At 41.2% G+C, this 18,510-nt stretch overlaps 1 protein-coding gene across 1 annotated transcript in view; it reads right to left on the reverse strand.

Moving 5' to 3' along the window:
- The window catches only part of abhd17c (abhydrolase domain containing 17C, depalmitoylase), an 80,765-nt gene that overhangs the window by 19,649 nt on the left and 42,606 nt on the right, over window positions 1-18,510 (reverse strand). Inside the window, exon 2 of the mRNA XM_072468762.1 lies at window positions 8,462-8,641. Coding sequence (XP_072324863.1) covers window positions 8,462-8,641 — 180 coding nt within the window. The remainder of the gene's footprint in view (window positions 1-8,461; window positions 8,642-18,510) is intronic.

Below are 18,510 nucleotides of genomic sequence, written 5' to 3' on the forward strand. Positions count from 1 at the left end.
CTTGTTCGATATGATTATCTTCTGTAAAACATCAAACTATGTTGCTTTCTTCAGCAATGTACAAAACAGGATGAGAGAAAATGCAGTTACAATTTCTCATAGTTTTCCACAAGTCAGATTTGTGGAAGTGATTATTCTTTGGCTATCATATCCCATGAAAAGCGCCAGTAATAAAGCAGTGTTGGCGATTTGGTACCTTTATAAGTACTAAGGGCAGTAAGAACAATGCATAGTTCTTTCACTGAAATGCACAAGATACACGGAAGGCCCAGAATGTGAAAGCCATTATAGTTACATGGGAATTAATTTAGCCTCCGGTACCCAATAAAGAATATTTAAAACAAATTTCAGAAAGGAAAAGGGATAAAGGTTTTTTTGTGTACATTACTTTTTGTCTGACTATTTTACAAACAAATGCATAGAAAGATTAAAGTTCTCATGGATACACTGTTCAATATTGTTGAGATCACATGCCCAAGTGTCTATTACTAATGAGTGTTAGTCACATCGGGATTCCCAACAAGTCGCAATTGGCTAGTTATCAACAATTTGGACAATGCTGCTTTAGGGTTAGGGTTACAATTAGGGAACCCCCTCCCACATCTGTTCCATGAACACCAACACCTCCTTTGCCACCCTCGATATAATGAAGGACTTGGGACTCGACTTGTCCAGTCTAGGGTCCAACGCACAATTAAAGTCCACCCCATGATTAGCTGATGTGAATAGAGATCAGGAATAGACACTTACACCCCCTGAATAAATTCTTTCTCATCCCATTCCAATTCAGCACATACAAGTTAACCAAAACCACTGGCATGCCCACTAACACCCACTTACTATATCTCCATCCTGAGTCCGCCATAATGTTGACTGCAAAAAATTCCACCTTCTTATTAATCAACACCACACTCCCCATGTCCTGGCATCAAAGCTAGAATGAAACACTTGCCTAATCCATCCTTTTCACAGCCTTGTTTGATCTCTAACTCTCAAATGGGTCTCCTGTAGAAAGACCACATCAGCCCTCAAACTTTTCAAATGGGCAAATACCTGGGATCTTTTAACTGGTCCATTCACCTCACTCACATAATAATAATCTTTATTGTCATCACAAGTAGGCTTCCATTAACATTGCAATGACGTTACTGTGAGAATCTTCTAGTCGCCACACTATGGCACCTGTTCGGGTCCCCAGAGGGAGAATTCAGAATGTCTAATTCACATAATAGCACGTCTTTCTGACTTGTGGGAGGAAACTCGAGCATCCGGAGGAAACCACCCAGATATAGGGAGAACGTGCAGACTCCGCACAGACAGTGACCCAAGCCGCTAAGCAACAGTACTATCCACTGTGCCACCATAACCAACCAGACAAGGGACTCTGGCGGCCATTGGAAGTGCTTGTGGTGAATCAAATTATGAGGGACATAGATAGTGGATAAGAAGGTACATATTCACTTAATGGGGGGGGGGGGGTCAATAATCAGGGGACATAGATTTAAGATAATGGGGCAGGAGGTTAAGAGGAGGTACGAGGAAAAACATTTTCACCCAGAGGGTGGTTGGATTCTGGAACTCACTGCCTGAAAGGGTGGTAGAAGCAGGAACCGTCACAACTTTTAAGAAGTATTTCGATGAACACTTGAAATGCCATTGCATACAAGGCAAAAGACCAAGTCCTGGAAAATGGGGTTAAAACAGATAGGTGCTTCATGGTCGGCTCGGACATGATGGGCCAAAGGGCCTCTTTCCATGCTGTAACACTATGACTCTAATACAAAGGAATTCTACACCATTAAAAAAATTATTTTCCGATCTACGATCTTGAGAACAGAAGTTAACATATAGCACTAAGAGCACTAACTTGTCATGAGTGAACTCTTTAATTTATTTTCAGATGCGAGTCCAACATTTAATGTACGGCAGAGTATCAGTGTGCACAATTTCAAGCTTTATTCACAAAGTGTATAATTTAAGAGTTTTGGAACCTTGATCCCCTTCCTTAATACTTCTGCAGCCCAGGGGCATCACTCCAAGATTTGTAGAACAAAAGGTCTCATGCCCCAACATCAGCCTTCCTTAGGTTTCCCATTCCCAAATATTCTGCAATCTCAGCACTCTTTCTACTATTGAATCTCATTACAAATCAGTGCTCTTACCTTCGCATCCATTCCCTATATCCCCCTTGCAAAATGGTGCATTTTCCAGTTATTCTGCCCCTGGCAGCAACCCCCCCTCCCCATTGAATGCTTCTTGGTGTCACAACCCTCCCTGTCCATTGTCCCCAGTATGTTGCCACCCAAACCCAAGACACGGGACATTTTCACAAGCTGTTCTAACCCCAGCAGCCTATCTACATATGCTCAGTGCTGCTAGACTCTGCATTTCTCTCCATAGTATTTCTAGACCCTGATACCAACCACAGTGCAGCTTGGCACCTGCTACACCCTCACCCAATGCTACTTGATTATCCCCCAGTCAGTGCTCTGGAACCCATTGCTAATAGGCCCCAGTATCTTTACTAATGTTAATAAATCCTGAATTCATCCCCAGCACTGCTGGAATACATGCAATCACCCATTAAACAAAACCCAAATTTCTACCACGATATTTATTTTTAAACTTCCCTCCATCCCAACCCATTACTGATATCAGACTTGCAACTCCTCACCACCCCCACCACTAACATAATGTGAACGTTTATCAATAAATCAAATGTCAGGCACCCACTTTGAAACAATGGCATATTCCAACTTCCAAACACCACCAAAATTCAGCATTTCCATAACAGCCACTGATCTCCACAACCCCTCCCTCCCCACTACACTAACAATGCTGCATATTGCTGTATATTGCTTACCATAGTCAGTAAACTGAGTTCTAATAAATAAAGATAAACGGTAATCAGCAAAATTAGAATTTTGTAGGTGGGTAAAAGACAGAATCATGCATTTGACACTAACTCCACGTATGGAAAACTGAATTTATTCAATTGCCTTGCTAACGTGTTGTACATTACATAGTATCGCAGAATGTGACAAAGCAACGTCTGCTCAGACTCACCACGAGTAGTGTCATAGGAGATCCTCTTGTACACTTAAATATATTGCATCTAGTGCATGTTTTATCACAGGTCGAGTGTTCACCCTCAGGTATTGCAAAATATATGTGCCACACCTGCACACATTTATTGGGGCCGAAATAACTGCAGCTAACAAAATAGGCACTAATGTTGATCAGATTTGCCCTTTCCCACTTAATTTTTGAGACTTTTTACATTGGCTGCTGCTGTACGTTAGAGATATAGGCAATGCAACAAGGCAAGCAATTGTGTGTCTCATTAACCAATCAGATTTAAGCATTTTTAAGGAACACATAGGGTCTGAAACAAAAGTGCGAGTTCAAATGGTGAAGTCAATGGCAATTCAGGTAGAGAAAGTGAAATAAAGAGGGAAAGAAAGATTGGACTAAGAGCAGGAGAGAGAGAGAAAAGCACAAAGGACAAAATTAAAAGCGTGATCTTTGAAAAATCTTCAACAAGATCTGAAGGAATGAGATTCCACCCATAGAAATATAAATTGTCTGCCTCAGCAAGATTATTTGGCAGGAATAAAGACTTATAACACCATTAGCAGGGGACTGAGACTGAAATGGATAAGTTTTAACTTTTTGTGCAATCACAATGTCGGGGTCGTACTATTGCAATCACAATGTCGGGGTCGTACTATTGCAATCACAATGTCGGGGTCGTACTATTGCAATCACAATGTCGGGGTCGTACTATTGCAATCACAATGTCGGGGTCGTACTATTGCAATCACAATGTCGGGGTCGTACTATTGCAATCACAATGTCGGGGTCGTACTATTGCAATCACAATGTCGGGGTCGTACTATTGCAATCACAATATCGGGGTCGTACTATTGCAATCACAATGTCGGGGTCGTACTATTGCAATCACAATGTCGGGGTCGTACTATTGCAATCACAATGTCGGGGTCGCACTATTGCAATCACAATGTCGGGGTCGCACTATTGCAATCACAATGTCGGGGTCGTACTATTGCAATCACAATGTTGGGGTCGTCTATTTCAATCACAATGTTGAGGTTGTGCTATTGCAATCACAATGTTGGGGTTGTACTGTTGCAATCACAATGTCGGGGTTGTACTGTTGCAATTACAATGTTGGGGTCCTATTATTGCAATTACAATGTTGGGGTCCTATTATTGCAATTACAATGTTGGGGTCCTATTATTGCAATTACAATGTGGGGTTGTACTAGAAGCCTCCCCAACAGTCAGTGAGCTACAAAGGAACAGATATGTAGCCAGATTCTGGAAAGATGTGAAAATAGCAGGGTTGTTGTGGTGGGTGATTTTAATTTCCCCCATACTGACTGGGACTCCCTTAGTGCTAGCGGCTCGGATGGCGAGTAATTTTGTTAGGTGTTTCCAGGAGGGTTTTTTGAAACAGTATGTTGATAGTCCAACCAGGGTGGGGGCCTTACTGGACCTGGTATTGGGGAATCAGCCCGACCACGTGGCCAAAGTTTAAGAAGGGAAACATTTTGGGAATAATAATCATCATTCCGTAAGTTTTTGAATACTCGGATAAGGACAAGAATGGTCCTTGACTGAAGGTACTGAATTGGGGGAAAGCCAACTACAACAGAATTTGGCAAGAGCTGGAGCATGTGGATTGGGGGTGACTGAGGGTAAATGCACATTTCATATGCGGGAGTCTTTTAAAGTCTTGATTAGAGTGCAGGACATGTATGTCCCTACGGAAATGAAGGACAGAAATGGCAGGATTAGGGAAGCAAGGGGAAATTGAGAGACTAGTCAAAAGAAAAAGGAAGCATAAATAAGGTCTAGGCAACAAAAAACAGACAAAGCCTTTGAAGAATTAGGGAAAGTAGGAACAAACTCAAACGGGGAGTTAGGAGCGCTAAAAGGGGCCATGAAATGTCATTGTCACGCAGTGTCAAGAAAAATCCCAGGGCCTTTTGTACATATATAAGAAGCAAAAGGGTAGCTAGGGAAAGAGTAGGCTCACTCAAGGACAAAGGAGGGAAGTTATGTGTGGAGTCAGTGGAAGTGGGTAAGATCCTTAATGAGTACTTTGCATCGGTATTCACCAAGGAGAGGAACATGATGGATGTTGAGGTTAGAGCTGGGTGTTTGAATACTCTAGGACATGTCAGCACAATGAAAGAGGAAGCGTTGGATATCTTAAAAAGCATTAAGGTAGATGTCTCCTGGGCCGGATGGGATATATGCCTGGTTTCTGTGGGAGGAAGAGAGGAAATAGCTGGGGCCATAACAGATATCTTAGCATCTTTGACCACAGGCGAGGCTCCAGAGGACTGGAGAATAGCCAATGTTGTCCCTTTCTTTCAGAAGGGAAGCAGGGATAATCCAGGCAATTATAGGCTGGTGAGCCTGACGTCAGTGATAGGGAAGCTGTTGGAGAAGATACGGAGAGATAGGATTTATTTACATTTGGAAGTGAATGGACTTGTCAGTGATAGGCAACATGGTTCTGTGCTGGGAAGGTCATGTCTTACCAAGTTGATGGAGGTTTTTGAGGAGGCGACAAAATTAATTTATGAGGGAAAGGCTATGGACGTTGTCTACATGGACGCCTACTTTAGTAAGGCGTTTGACAAGGTCCTTCATGTCAAACTGGTATAAAAGGCAAAGTCGCATGAGATTCAGGGTGTGCTAGCTAGATGGATAAAGAACTGGCTAGCCAACAGGAGACAGAGAGTGGCAGTGGAAGGCAGTTTTTCAGAATGGGATCACTGTTATTTGTAATATATATATATATATATATATAAATAAATGATATGGAGGAAAATGTAGATGGTCTGATTAGCAAGTTTACAGATGGCACTAAGATAGGTGGAGTTGCAGATAGTGAAGGGGACTGTCAGAGAATACAGCATAATATTGATAGATTGGCAAGTTGGGCAGAGAAATGGCAGAGTGTTCAATCCGGAAAAATGCGGATGATGCATTTTGGAAGATCAACTTCAGGTGTGAATTATACAGTAAATGGCAGAACCCTTCGGAGCATTGACATACAGAGGGATCTGGGCGTTCAGGTCCATAGTTCCATGAAAGTGGCAATGCAGGTGGATAAGGTGGTCAAGAAGGCATACAGCATGCTTGCCTTCATCGGACAGGGCATTGAGTACAAGAGTTGGCAGTCATGTTACAGTTGTATAAAACTTTAGTTAGGCCACATTTGGAATATTGCGTGCAGTTCTGGTCGCCACACTACCAGAAGGACGTAGATGCTTCGGAGAGAGTGCAAAGAAGATTTACCAGGATGTTGCCTGGTCTGGAGGGTGTTAGCGATGAAGAGAGATTGAATAAACTCAGGGTTGTTTTTGTTGGAAAGATGAAGGCTGAGGGGAGACCTGATTGAGGTCTACAAAATTACGAGAAGTACAGACAGGGTGAATAGTCAGAAGCTCTCTCCCAGAATGGAAGACTCAATTACAATGGGTGCAGGTTCAAGGTGAGTGGGGGAAAGTTTAGGGGAGATGTGCTGGGAAAGTTTTTCACGCATGTGGTGCCTGGAATGTGTTGCCAGTGGAGGTGGCGGAGAAGGCGCGATAGCAACATTTAAGATGTAACTTGATAGACACATTAACGGGCGAGGAATGGAGGGATACAGATTGTTTGGGCAATAAGTAGTAGGCCTAAATAAGGAATCTGGATCAGCGCAGGGTTGGTGGGTCGAAGGACCTGTTCCTGCTCTGTACTGTTCTTTGTGCTGAGGTTAGTCCATTTCTATAATGTAAATGCAGGAACTTCATGTAACTGAATGCGTGTGAATGGGGAGTCCGATAGCAGATGCCACCTCCGCACAGCTTATGGAGAAGCAACGCATCTCAGGTAGAAAATTCCAGTTTTCATGTTTAACTGCAAGTCTGTGCTTGCCTGAAGACTATTCAATTTGCTCAAATAGTGGGGAGTGCCATTAGCCTTGCCATTATTTTTACAGCAAATTCTGCTTCATTCTACCTGGCCTCAAATCACAAAAAGATAAGATGAACACAAATCTGAAAGTAGGAATGAAAGGACCCAATCGGTAGTTCAAGAGCAAAGTTAAGTTTATTTTCTCACTAAATCAAGCAGCACCTACTAATGAAATAAGAGGGCTGGATTCTCCGCCCCACCACATTTCTGTTTCACCTTGCCGGCGGGATGCTCCATTATGCGGCTGGTCAATGGGGTTTCCCATTGTGGGGCAGCCCCACGTCGTCGGGAACCCCCTGGGCTGCTGGCAAAACAGAGGATCCCGCCGGTGGAGAATGCAGCCCAGTAGGAATAATAGACATATAACATTTTAAGAGCCCATTCTGTGTTTGAAATATTTGTAATAATATTGTTTGTACGCACAAATAAAGTCTCGGCTTGAAGTGCATGGGGTTTCCAAACTCTTTCTCAGTTGCCACAATTCTCAGTAGAGACTCAACAGGTCACTGTAGGGATTTGCTCCTACACTTCCACACTTGTTTAATGATTTAACATCAAGGTGTCATAACATTTTATGCCTTAGTCTTCCATGCATTTTTCTGTATTGCTGCAAAATGACTGAGTTTTCTTTTAATAAATAGGGCAAGCAATTATTTCAATGAGTTGGTTATTTTGACTATTTTTCTATTTAGAAAAACAAGGGAAAGAACAAATGGTCTTTGATTTCGTCTTTTTGATGTCCTCAGTGTTTCAGAAACAGCAATGAGATAAATTTGTCGTCATACTTGTGGGATATGATGAAAGCGTGCCTCAGACTTTACACTTCCCAGGGTGATTGTAGTTCAATAGTCTGACCGATTCATTGTAGATCTGTTACTAATGAAACTACCTTCCCATATGGTGCTGACTCCTGGCTACTGTTGTGATACTTCAAAACTTTCCATTTCATTACGCCAAATCGCAGCTCTAGCCTGGAATAAAACACTCAATTTTGTTTTCAATTAAACTACATAGCTGTTGAATGACGCACACTATCTTCATGCATTGAGTTAAGTAGCAAAAAAGTTACTTTTTACAAAGGATTGACTTTTCAGTAATATGCAACAATTTAGGTTTGAGGAGAGGAAGTACAAATACGATCTACTATTTCGCAAAACAATTGATCACTCAATGTGTTGTACACTATGCTATTAAATGGCTTCTATATGTAACAGGGCAGAAAGGGGGAAGATGGAGATGATGCTGGAATTCTACTAAATTCATTTCTGTAGTTTAAACTTGATTAAAACACACTGTACAGCAAAATTTTAAAGAAAAAACGTAAGTGTCCCTGCTAATGTGTCTTAAAATAATCAGTTGCATAAAAGCAAATGCCAATTTTCAGTCTTTTCACTGTTACAAACTTGTACATTACACAAATGCATACGTTTTACTACTGCAAGAAATAACCATCAAATACACTTACCTTGGAAAGGCATCAAAACAATATGTTTTCCTGGTATCAGGGAATGCCACACGCAAGCCAGACATAAGAGGAGAATGGAGAATAACAGCTGCACATTCATAGCGTGATGCAAGATCTACTGTTGGAACAGTGCCAATGCTTTGACCATACAAAATGATATTCTCTGGACTAACAGCATACCTGTAAAAAAAATACAAGTCTCAGGTATTTGAATAAAATAATAAAACATGACATAATAGTGTTGAATTTCCTCTGATACCCTTTTCCTGACGCCACTAGTATATGGTTCTGCAGGTGGTGTTCATCTCCAAAACGTTGATCAAGCTTCTATTTTTCCACATGTGAGGCACTCAGAGAGTATTGACCATCTCTTGCAAACCAAGGAAGAATTGCAGTCAAGACTAGATTACCTTCGATCTCTTACCCAACCTTCTTCTCACCTTGAGTATGGTTGAATTGAAGACTCTCTCATTCAACCCAGGGTCCCTCAAGGTGCTGTCCTCTACTCACTATGCTTGTTCTTCAAATTAATTAAAATCTTCACACACTTCACTCCCTCCCTAACAGCACAGTGGGTGTACCTGCAGGCCAGGACTGCAGCGGTTCAAGGCAACTCACCACCACCTTCTGAAAGGCAACTAGGGATGGACAATAAATGCTGGCCTAACTAGTGACATCCACTTCCCGTAAATGAATTTTTAAAAACCTAGTCATCCAGACACAATACCGTTACTCGTTTCCTAACTATTATACGTGCATTGTTAACATCTTTCAGCTAGATCACCCTCAGAACACACAGCCTTCATTCCTCTTCCTACAACAACAATCACAACATTGTTTCTTTCTGTTCTTTGAATATTTCATGTCTCTTAGAAATCCAAGTACCTTTCTCTTTGAGGACTCTACACTTGATCCATCATTTGTTGACAAGCGTGAATATCTAAACTTAGATGGAACTCCAAATCTTTCCCATTGTTACAGTGGTCTCAAAAAAGTTCACATTTATGGTAACCCCAAATTTTCTTCAACAACTAATTTACATACTTGAATACTGCCCCAAAATCTCCCGTGTTTGCATACTCCTGAGCAGGATCAAACCAAAACTTACTGGCACATTGTAGCCACCTGGGTTGGCCAACTCCCGACGTAAAATAGAGAACAGCAAAGGCTGAAGGGAAATTCAGCCAACAGAGGCAGAAACTAGCAGGTGCAAGTTTACTGTGTATTAAACTCTGCAAAAGCCCAGACAGCATTAATACAAGCAGCCATCTGCATAATAATGTAGCAGCCATCTACATACTAATGAGCGATCCCCGGGAACAATCAAAACATTTGGGATAAACAAGGCCAAGCCAGACTCCTCGGCGCCATCAGGAGCCAACACAAGAGGTTAACGGACACCTCAAGACCGCCCATCGATCAGGGAACCGCTCCAGTATTGGAGAAATCGAACCAAGTGATTGGAACGAAGTCCAATCACTTGGAACCAGGTACAGGGTCCGCCCCGAAAGGCGGGAAGCCCCTGGGGACTATAAAGTTAAGCCCCCAAGTTCAAATCGTCCTTCTTAACAAGGTCACTCAGCAACGCGAACCATCCCTTGACCGTGACCTGTTCAGCTGCCGCCAAAAGCCGTAAGTCTTAAGTCAACACTCGCTACGAGATAGGCGCTCCTAGCTACCAGTCCATACCAGCTTTTGAATCCCGCAGACTCAGAACCCGAACGAAAGGCCATTTGTTCCCCTGACCTGGTGGGCCAGTCCGAAGCTAAGTATAGGCCTGTTAGTTATAGAAATAGCTTAGATGTAGAATTTATGCATGAGTAGCGATTTACTGTGTATAATAAATGTGCTTTGATTTGAATCTTACTAATTGGTGTATTGAGTTATTGATCATTACTTGAACTTGAACCTCGTGACGGTATCATGATGACTCGAGAGCAAAGGTTATAAAACAGAGGCAATTGAACCAACCAAAATTTAGCAACAACATGGTCCTTCTTCTCACCTTCAGTGTCTCTTATCAAAAATCTTCCAGCCTATATTTATTGTCAAGGACCCGTCTGCTTGTTCAGCGGGACCTGAAAGGTGCCCTGGTTTTCTGATCAACATCCATTTCTCAATGCCACTAAAAACAGACTAATTGATAGTCCTCTCCTATGTTTGGAGGAACTTTCTGGATGCCATGCTTTCTTAAACAGTGATAATATTTCAAAAGAAGTTGATTTGTTATGAAGCCCCTTTGGACATTCGCAAAATAAAAATGCCATTAAATAAATCCAAGTTCTTTATTATTACAGTTACTACAGGAATAGCCTGCATTCCTCCTTTTTTAAATTTGAAATGGAACATATACCATTCCATATGCTTTCCCATCTCTATGCACTCCCACTGTTAAACTCAAGGAAACTACTCCTGTAGGTTAGTTTTAGAATCTCAAAAGTTGAAGGACTGTAATTTCCATCAGTCTGTACCGTCCCCAGAAAAGCTTTAGGCGTTTAAAGAGAGGTTGAATCACCTAATTACTACTTCCTCTATCAGTTTCTCTCCCTCAATTTGCAGCATCCTGCTCGTGGGTCTGGACCTTACGCCCACCTTTCTCAATAACAGTTAATGCTAGATTAATTTAGAACAGCCACTTTCAGCTAATTTGTGATATTTTTAAACAAAATCAAAATGTTTGTAACTCTGCACAATTAACACGGAGGATTAATTTTCTAAATTGAGAGTTCTTCCCACCATGATTGGCATGGACTATATAAGAACATAATTAGTCGTGTTTTTAATTACACCCGTTAGATTTGTAAAGAGAGTTTCTTGAACATTAGAGAGTTGCGAGGCAAACAGGTTTCTACATAACCTTTAGGAAAAGATGAGTAATCATTTGTTCAAACAGATAGATACAACTTATACCCATGGAATATGCTTGGATGCAAAACCTGGTGAACGAAAAGTCAAAGATTAATTTGTACCAAGCAGCAGCTTTCTAGAAACACGGAAAATAGAAGTAGGAGTAGGCCTTTCGAGCCTGCTCCGCCATTCATTATGATCCCGGCTTATCATCCAACTCAGTACCTGCTTTCACCCTTTGATTCCTTTAGCCCCACGAGCGACATCTAACTCCTTGAAAACGTACAATGTTTTGGTCTCAACTGCTTTCTGTGGCAGCAAATTCCACAGGCTCACCACTCTCTGGGTGAAGAAATTTCTCCTCATCTCCATCCCAAATGGTTTACCCCGTATCCTTAGACTGTGATGCCTGGTTTTGGACTCTGAATAACATGGGGACAGCCATTCTGCAGGTCAATAATAAATTAGCAGTACCGTATACAAGTAGTCTCTGTATAATGCTAAGCAGGGTTCCACATGTTTAGAAATTTGTTCCAAGTTCCATCAACTGGCCTTCAGCTTATTTTGTAACACAAGCTTGCTGTCCTGGCAGCATTCAGTATTTAAGCAAACAGTGTATGAATAACAGCCAGCCCCATTTGCTGGAAAAGGGCTACTGAAAATCTCACTCGTGCTCACAAAAGCAACCGATGCAAATAGCGGAAAACCGAAGAAAACAATACCAGCCCTTGGTATTTATATAAAGCACACACAAATATTTATATCCCAAATGTAAAAATAAGTTTTCTAAATGTTCACATGTAGGAACTGAAATGGGAGAATCCTGGAGATTCTTAAAAATGGATTTAAAACAAATATTTCTTGTGCAAATTTACCACTTAATCAGATTTATTCCCAGTTATATACTGAGAACAAACTCAACAAAAAATTGAAGAGTGAAATAAAAGTTAAAAAATACATCTTTTCCCAACATATGGTTCATAAAACAACTTCACGTGGTGCATGATTATACATTAAAAATTAATGCACACAGTTGGAACAAGAATAGAACAACAATGTTTTAATAGGGTAGAACATTTGTTTTTCAAAATTGATAGATTTACCAAATTCATCAGACAATGATTTCAGCTATGAAACTGAATGTGGACAAAAAAGCTTATGTTGGGATTTATTTAAAATTCTGTGAGTGTTTTGAACTTCAGTGGAAATATTTTGGTCATCCCCGATGTGCACTGTTTGTATGGACTGCAATCCAAACCGCATTTTCCTTTAGTAAACATTAGAGGAATAGGATTCGTAGCGTACTCTATTTATTATCAAATCTAATCAATACTTTCTGCAGTGAAGGAATAAAAAAAAAAAACAATTATAGCAGGTCATTAGAAAAATAATACAACTGGATAAAATTTTATCTATGAAACATTGTAAAAATGTAAATGAATCTTCAGAGGCAACCAAAGGCACCAAATGCTTTGCAATGGACTTTGTCAAGTGCACTTCGTGTGCCAAAAAGCATAAACTGACTCTCGGCTCTATTTCGGGCAACCCAAACAAAGGTATGGATAATTAAGTAACGTACTGAATAATAAAGTTTCATGAACTAAAAAAAAAATGGCATCACCAACAGTTCAAAATAATCCTATAACATGCTGCAAATCAAACTGGACAAAATAACTGTGCAGAAACCACTACCAGGGCTAATAAGCAGTTTCAGTATTCTTACCCAATGCGTACGACTGATATTAAAGGTAATACAAATATCCATACAGCAGGATCTGGAAAATGTTGCAAATGTTGTCGTTATTACAGATCAATGTCAGAGAGTAATGTAAACAGTTGTGAAACTGGATTTCTTCCAGAAAAGGAGAGCAAAAACAGAAGTTATGCACAAATCATAACTCATTCCAGGTGTACAGTGAAATATTGGGGAGGAAAGTAAACATATTGTACCGTAACAATCATAATATTGTTCAGATGTCATTCCGACAGCGGTATTGTGCTGTTGACATGCGCATAAACAGACTTCAAACTGGCTTAAAGAGCTTTGCAAGCTCTTAACTTCCATAAAAATGTAATTTGTCTACAGAGAAATGTGGAAGAGCAGAGTATGAATTGGGGAACATCATAACATAGCATTCCTTTCTTCGTGACATTCTAATTTATAATTTGTGCGTTGTCTCGACCTTTCAAACCTGGATGACACTGTCGTGCCTTTCGTTGTCATAACCCATTTATATTGCAACCCAGCTGCTGCGTGAGCTCTACACAGAGGAGGGAAGTTATGGGCCTCAGATATCGGATGGAATTCTCCCATTTTCTAGGCTAAGTGCTGTGGTGGAAACGCGGAGTGTTTTCCACTGGGAAGCCAGCCGGAAGACACACCAAATCTTCAGGCCCTGACCTCATTAATTATACACGCCGGCGTTGTATGCCATATTCAATGGCGCAGCAGGCCTGGACGGCATGTACTCAACTATCGTGTCCAGGTGCCATATTAAAAAGGCGCCCAACAGTACTACCCACTATTGAAGATGAACCTCCTGAAAATGAAGAGATCTCCGAGAGCACTCGGACACTGGAAGATGGGTCTCCAGGAACATTGAGGCTGGAAGATGGACCTCTCCGGGGCTTGGAATCTGGTAGGTCCACCTGCAGGTGAACCCTTGACCCGCTGCTGTGATGATCCAGTGTCAAGGTGTAGCCACCTGGGTTGGCCACTTCTCGACTTTAAAATGGAGATCCGCTAAGAATGCAGGGAAATTCAGCCAACGCAGGAAAAACAAGCAGGTGCAAAGTTTCCTGTAATTAGGACTTGCAGGAACCCAGACAGCACTGAAACTAACAACCATCTACATATTAATGAGCGATCCCCGGGAACAATTGGAAAAAGTTGAGGTAAACAAGGCCAAGCCAGACTCCTCGGTGCCAGCAGGAGCCAAGACAAAGGAAGGCCAACGGACACTTAGGAACCGCCCAGCGGTCAGGGAACAGCTCGAGTATTGGAGAAATCAATCCAAGTAATCAGAACTTAGTCCAATCACTTGGAACCAAGTACGGGGTCCGCCCCGAATGGCGCAAAGCCCCTGGGGACGATAAAATAGAGTCCCCAAGTTCAATTCGTCCTTCTTGGCAGGGTCTCTCAGCAGCTCGAAACAACCCTTGACCGTGACCTGCCTAGTAGCTGCACCAACCAAGTAAGTCTCCAGTCAACGCACGCTACGAGATAGGCGCTCCTAGCTACCAGTCTATACCAGCTTTGAAGCCTGCAGACTCAGAATCGGACGAAAGACCATTTGTTCCCCGGGCCTGGTGGGCCAGTTCCAAAGCTAAGTATCGGCCTTTTAGTGTTAGAGATAGTCTAGTAAGTAGAGTTTTATACATGAGTAGTGATTGACTGTGTATAATAAATGTGTTTTGATTTGAAACGTACTAACTGGTGTATGGAGTTATTGATCAGCACTTGAACTTGAACCTCGTGGTGGTATCATAAAGATACCTTGCGACTCTAGAGCAAAGGTTATAAAACAGAGCAAATTAAGTAAAGACACAACGAGCAACATTTACTAAGAGCCAACCAAAAGTTAGCAACAAAGGGTTGCAGCCAACCTCCAACCTGAACTCCGGAGACAGACCTAGGCATTGTTCAGATGAGTCCTAACATCTGCACGCTACATTGTTCTGAATGGTTTCACACTGGCGTGTGGTTTCAGGCCTTCATCTGCATCCCATTAACAGGTTGCAAATAAGGCTGGTGCCTGTCTCTGGCAGCTTTTCTGACCTATCATGGCAGGCACCAGCGGAAGATCCCACTGTAAAATCACACCAGCATGAAAGGACAGCCCATCATATTCCTCCCCCCCCCCCCCCCCCCCCCTCCCCCAATACACCGGCGGGGATTTTGGAGAATTTTGCCTATTCTTTCAATATCTGACAAGTAAATGACTATTGTAATTCGTCAACAAGTCTGCCATTTTATTACCTAGCACCCTCGCCTCATGGCTGAAGAACTATATTTTTCCAAGTAACAGCAGCCACTGCCTTAACAACGAGCAGGATTTTTATTCTGCTGCCCTTGTGACAGTGCCTATAATAGAAAAAAATCAATTTCTGCAGCATTTATAACTTAGCAACGCAAAGCCACTTCTCAGAACAATTTCTCAAGGTGCACGTCTGAGGGAATTTGAATTCTGCACTTCCTTTAAAAGGAAAAAAACATTTAAACAAAATGAAAAAGGAATAAAAGCAATGATTGATTGATAACTTGGAAATATTTCAACAGACGTCCAAACACAAATCCGCTTTACTGGCCTGCATGATAAACAGTTTCTCTAATGGTAATGTTTGTGTTACCACTGAGGCAGCCATTTATTTTACACTATTGGTGATACTTTAGGTACACTTATTCCTTCAATATTTCCCAAGGCAGATGTGCAATATAACAGTTTTCTCACTCAAAGTCTTGCAATGACAGCAATTCTTTTTGATACTGTCTTGTTTAACCAAGTCTGCTCACCAAAGTGAAGAATGGAATAATTTTCCCTTTTGGGCATCCACTGTTTTTTCCTGATCATATCTGTTTTCCCCCTCCACCTCCAATTTTGTCTCCTTTTAGAGAGAAAATCTTTCCCTTCTCCCCACATCTCTCTCTTTCTTTCTCATGTCTTATTACTCTGTCCAAACCAGAGCTACTAAAGACCACAGCTCCACCTGTCTGCTCAGCAACTAGCGTGGTCTGCAGACAACAGAAACATTTACCTTCCAAGTCAATAGAATTTAAATTGCCAAAATGCGTGGTTCTGAGATTGGATCGATACCTACAGCCACCTAAGCTACTCAACTATACTACCAAGACCTAGAAAATCGCCTCTGTGGGAAGGGAGGGCGGTTTAATTTATATCTACAGCTCGGTTTCCTACCCCATTGAAAAGCTGGTTGTGAGCCCGCCCACCCAACCGTCAGTGGATTGACAGCCACTTTATGCTGAGAACAGCCTCAGTTGTTTCAGGGTTGGACTTCTGGCGCCATCTGGAAGTCCCACCTAGTAATGTTCAAGACACTCGTCCTTCTCTTAAGAGAATTTTCCAACAAGCATTGATTATAGGCCCACAGAGGAGCTTTCATCGGATTTAATTTATGTTTGGACAGTGCACCAATTTAACAGAATTGTTGGAAAAGACATCCACACAATATACAGCAAAAGTCACAGGTCACAAGAATTGACAACTGGCCAAATTAGGAGATGTGACTAAAAGTTTGGTCAAAGAGGTAGGTTTTAAGGAAGGTCTTAAAGGAGAGATAAGCAGTGAGGCAGAGGAATACGGCTATGCATCTAATGATAACTGAATCCGTTTTTCCCCCAATAGGAGCAATCGTAATTTCAATAGCTTAAGTCAGAGAAAGGAACTGTAGTGTAACTAAGCACCTTTTAAGATCAGTACTGAGATCAAGTCAGTATTCATGACATCTTTAAATTTGATTCTACCATTATGGAGTACAGGGAAACAATGATCTGAATTGATCATGCCACCTAAGGCTGATACAGGACGTCATGTAGATGAGGCCTCTCAGTTTCATCAAAATATCCTCAGAAATTTGATATATACAGACAGGCACACCTACAAGAACTGTACCATTGCTCAAGAAAGACGCCTTTCGTCAATCTCATCAACTTGTTGAGTGCAGCTGTTTCACTACTGCGCAAAATTAGATGATAATTTCATGGTTGCTATTACAGAGACTAAATTTCAATACCAGAATTTTATAAATTGAATTCAAATTCCACCAGCTGCTGTGGTGGGATTTGAACCCGTCACTAGGGAATTAAGCCTGGGCCTCCACTCATCCAGGGACATTACACTACCCTACCATCACCCGAAGTTCTTTACTTCAAGGTCCTAAAATTATGTTGTGGAATATTAGTGTACAAGTATTGAGCACATTTGTTCATCCTCCATCAGCAATTGTAGTTTCAAATAAATTAGTTAATGCATAGAGGGGAATTAAGAAAAATCAGCAAAAGAATAACTAAGCACTTACCTGTATGGACAAAACCAAACGGGTAAATGGTGAACAGCATTTTATGTCAGGAGTATGCTCACCATGCCAAAATTGCTGAGACGAATTTAACAATGCTGTTCACTATCCATCACCATTCCATAAAAATGCTAAGTTTTCTAGTTACAAATGTTCTACAATAACATCCAACCTATAATCAGGCAAATTAGGGATGGTGAAAATGGCCAGAAAATTCCAATCCAACCTGTTACAGTTGACAAATGTCTCAAATTTCAATAATACTATAGCTGTGTGGGAAGGTGCAGGAAAACTTATCTCCTACTGTTCGATGCAGTGGTTTGCCTTTCTCATCAACAATTCTTCAGTTTAGACACCATATTAAATCAGACGATACCAAAGGATTAATGTTTCAGCAAATCACTGAACACAGAACAGCTGCGCTCTCTCACTTGAAAGAAACTTTGATGCAAATCAAATTCGACATCCATATGAAAACAACTGTTTTTTGTGCTCTAAATCTATCCCAACATCTGAAGCAGGATTTGAGGTAATGCAAATTCAGATTTGTGATCCAAGCTAACCCTCCCAGTAATGATACATTACCAACTAAAACAGCACAGTAAAATTAATGCAAATCTCAATAGTCAAATCCTTGCAGCAAGCACTGGAATAGAATGTAATGTATCGGGTAAAGGATTTTACAGCTGGTATATTTGTACTCCAACACAACTCCATCATCATTATGGTAGTTTGTCAAATCAATAGTTTTAATTACCTCCACAAAGAGTTGGCAATTAAACTTGATTAAAAGGTCCCGAGCGATCAACAATAAAGGAAGGGGACACAAAAAATGTATGGAGGAATTTGTCATTGTACATTGTGAAAAAATATGGAACATAACCAGACTAAATTTGCAAGCTTCTTTCGGTTAATTATCAATTTATAAAAAGGTTGCTGGTGCTCAGGCCTTTGTTCAGTGGTCGAAGTCACTTGAACGGGAAGATTGTGGGTTCAAAATCGACCCCAGATACCTGAACACAAAATTCAAGTTCACATCACTGATGAAGGGTTGCACCATCAGAGATGTCACCCTTAGAATTAAACATTAAAAGAGGTCTAATCAGCCCAATCATGTGCAAAAGGTTTCATGGAACTAAACAAAGAACAGAAAAATTCTCTCAGTATCT

This window comes from Scyliorhinus torazame, chromosome 12 (assembly GCF_047496885.1).
Source record: "Scyliorhinus torazame isolate Kashiwa2021f chromosome 12, sScyTor2.1, whole genome shotgun sequence".
In the NCBI taxonomy this organism is placed as follows: Eukaryota; Metazoa; Chordata; class Chondrichthyes; order Carcharhiniformes; family Scyliorhinidae; genus Scyliorhinus; species Scyliorhinus torazame.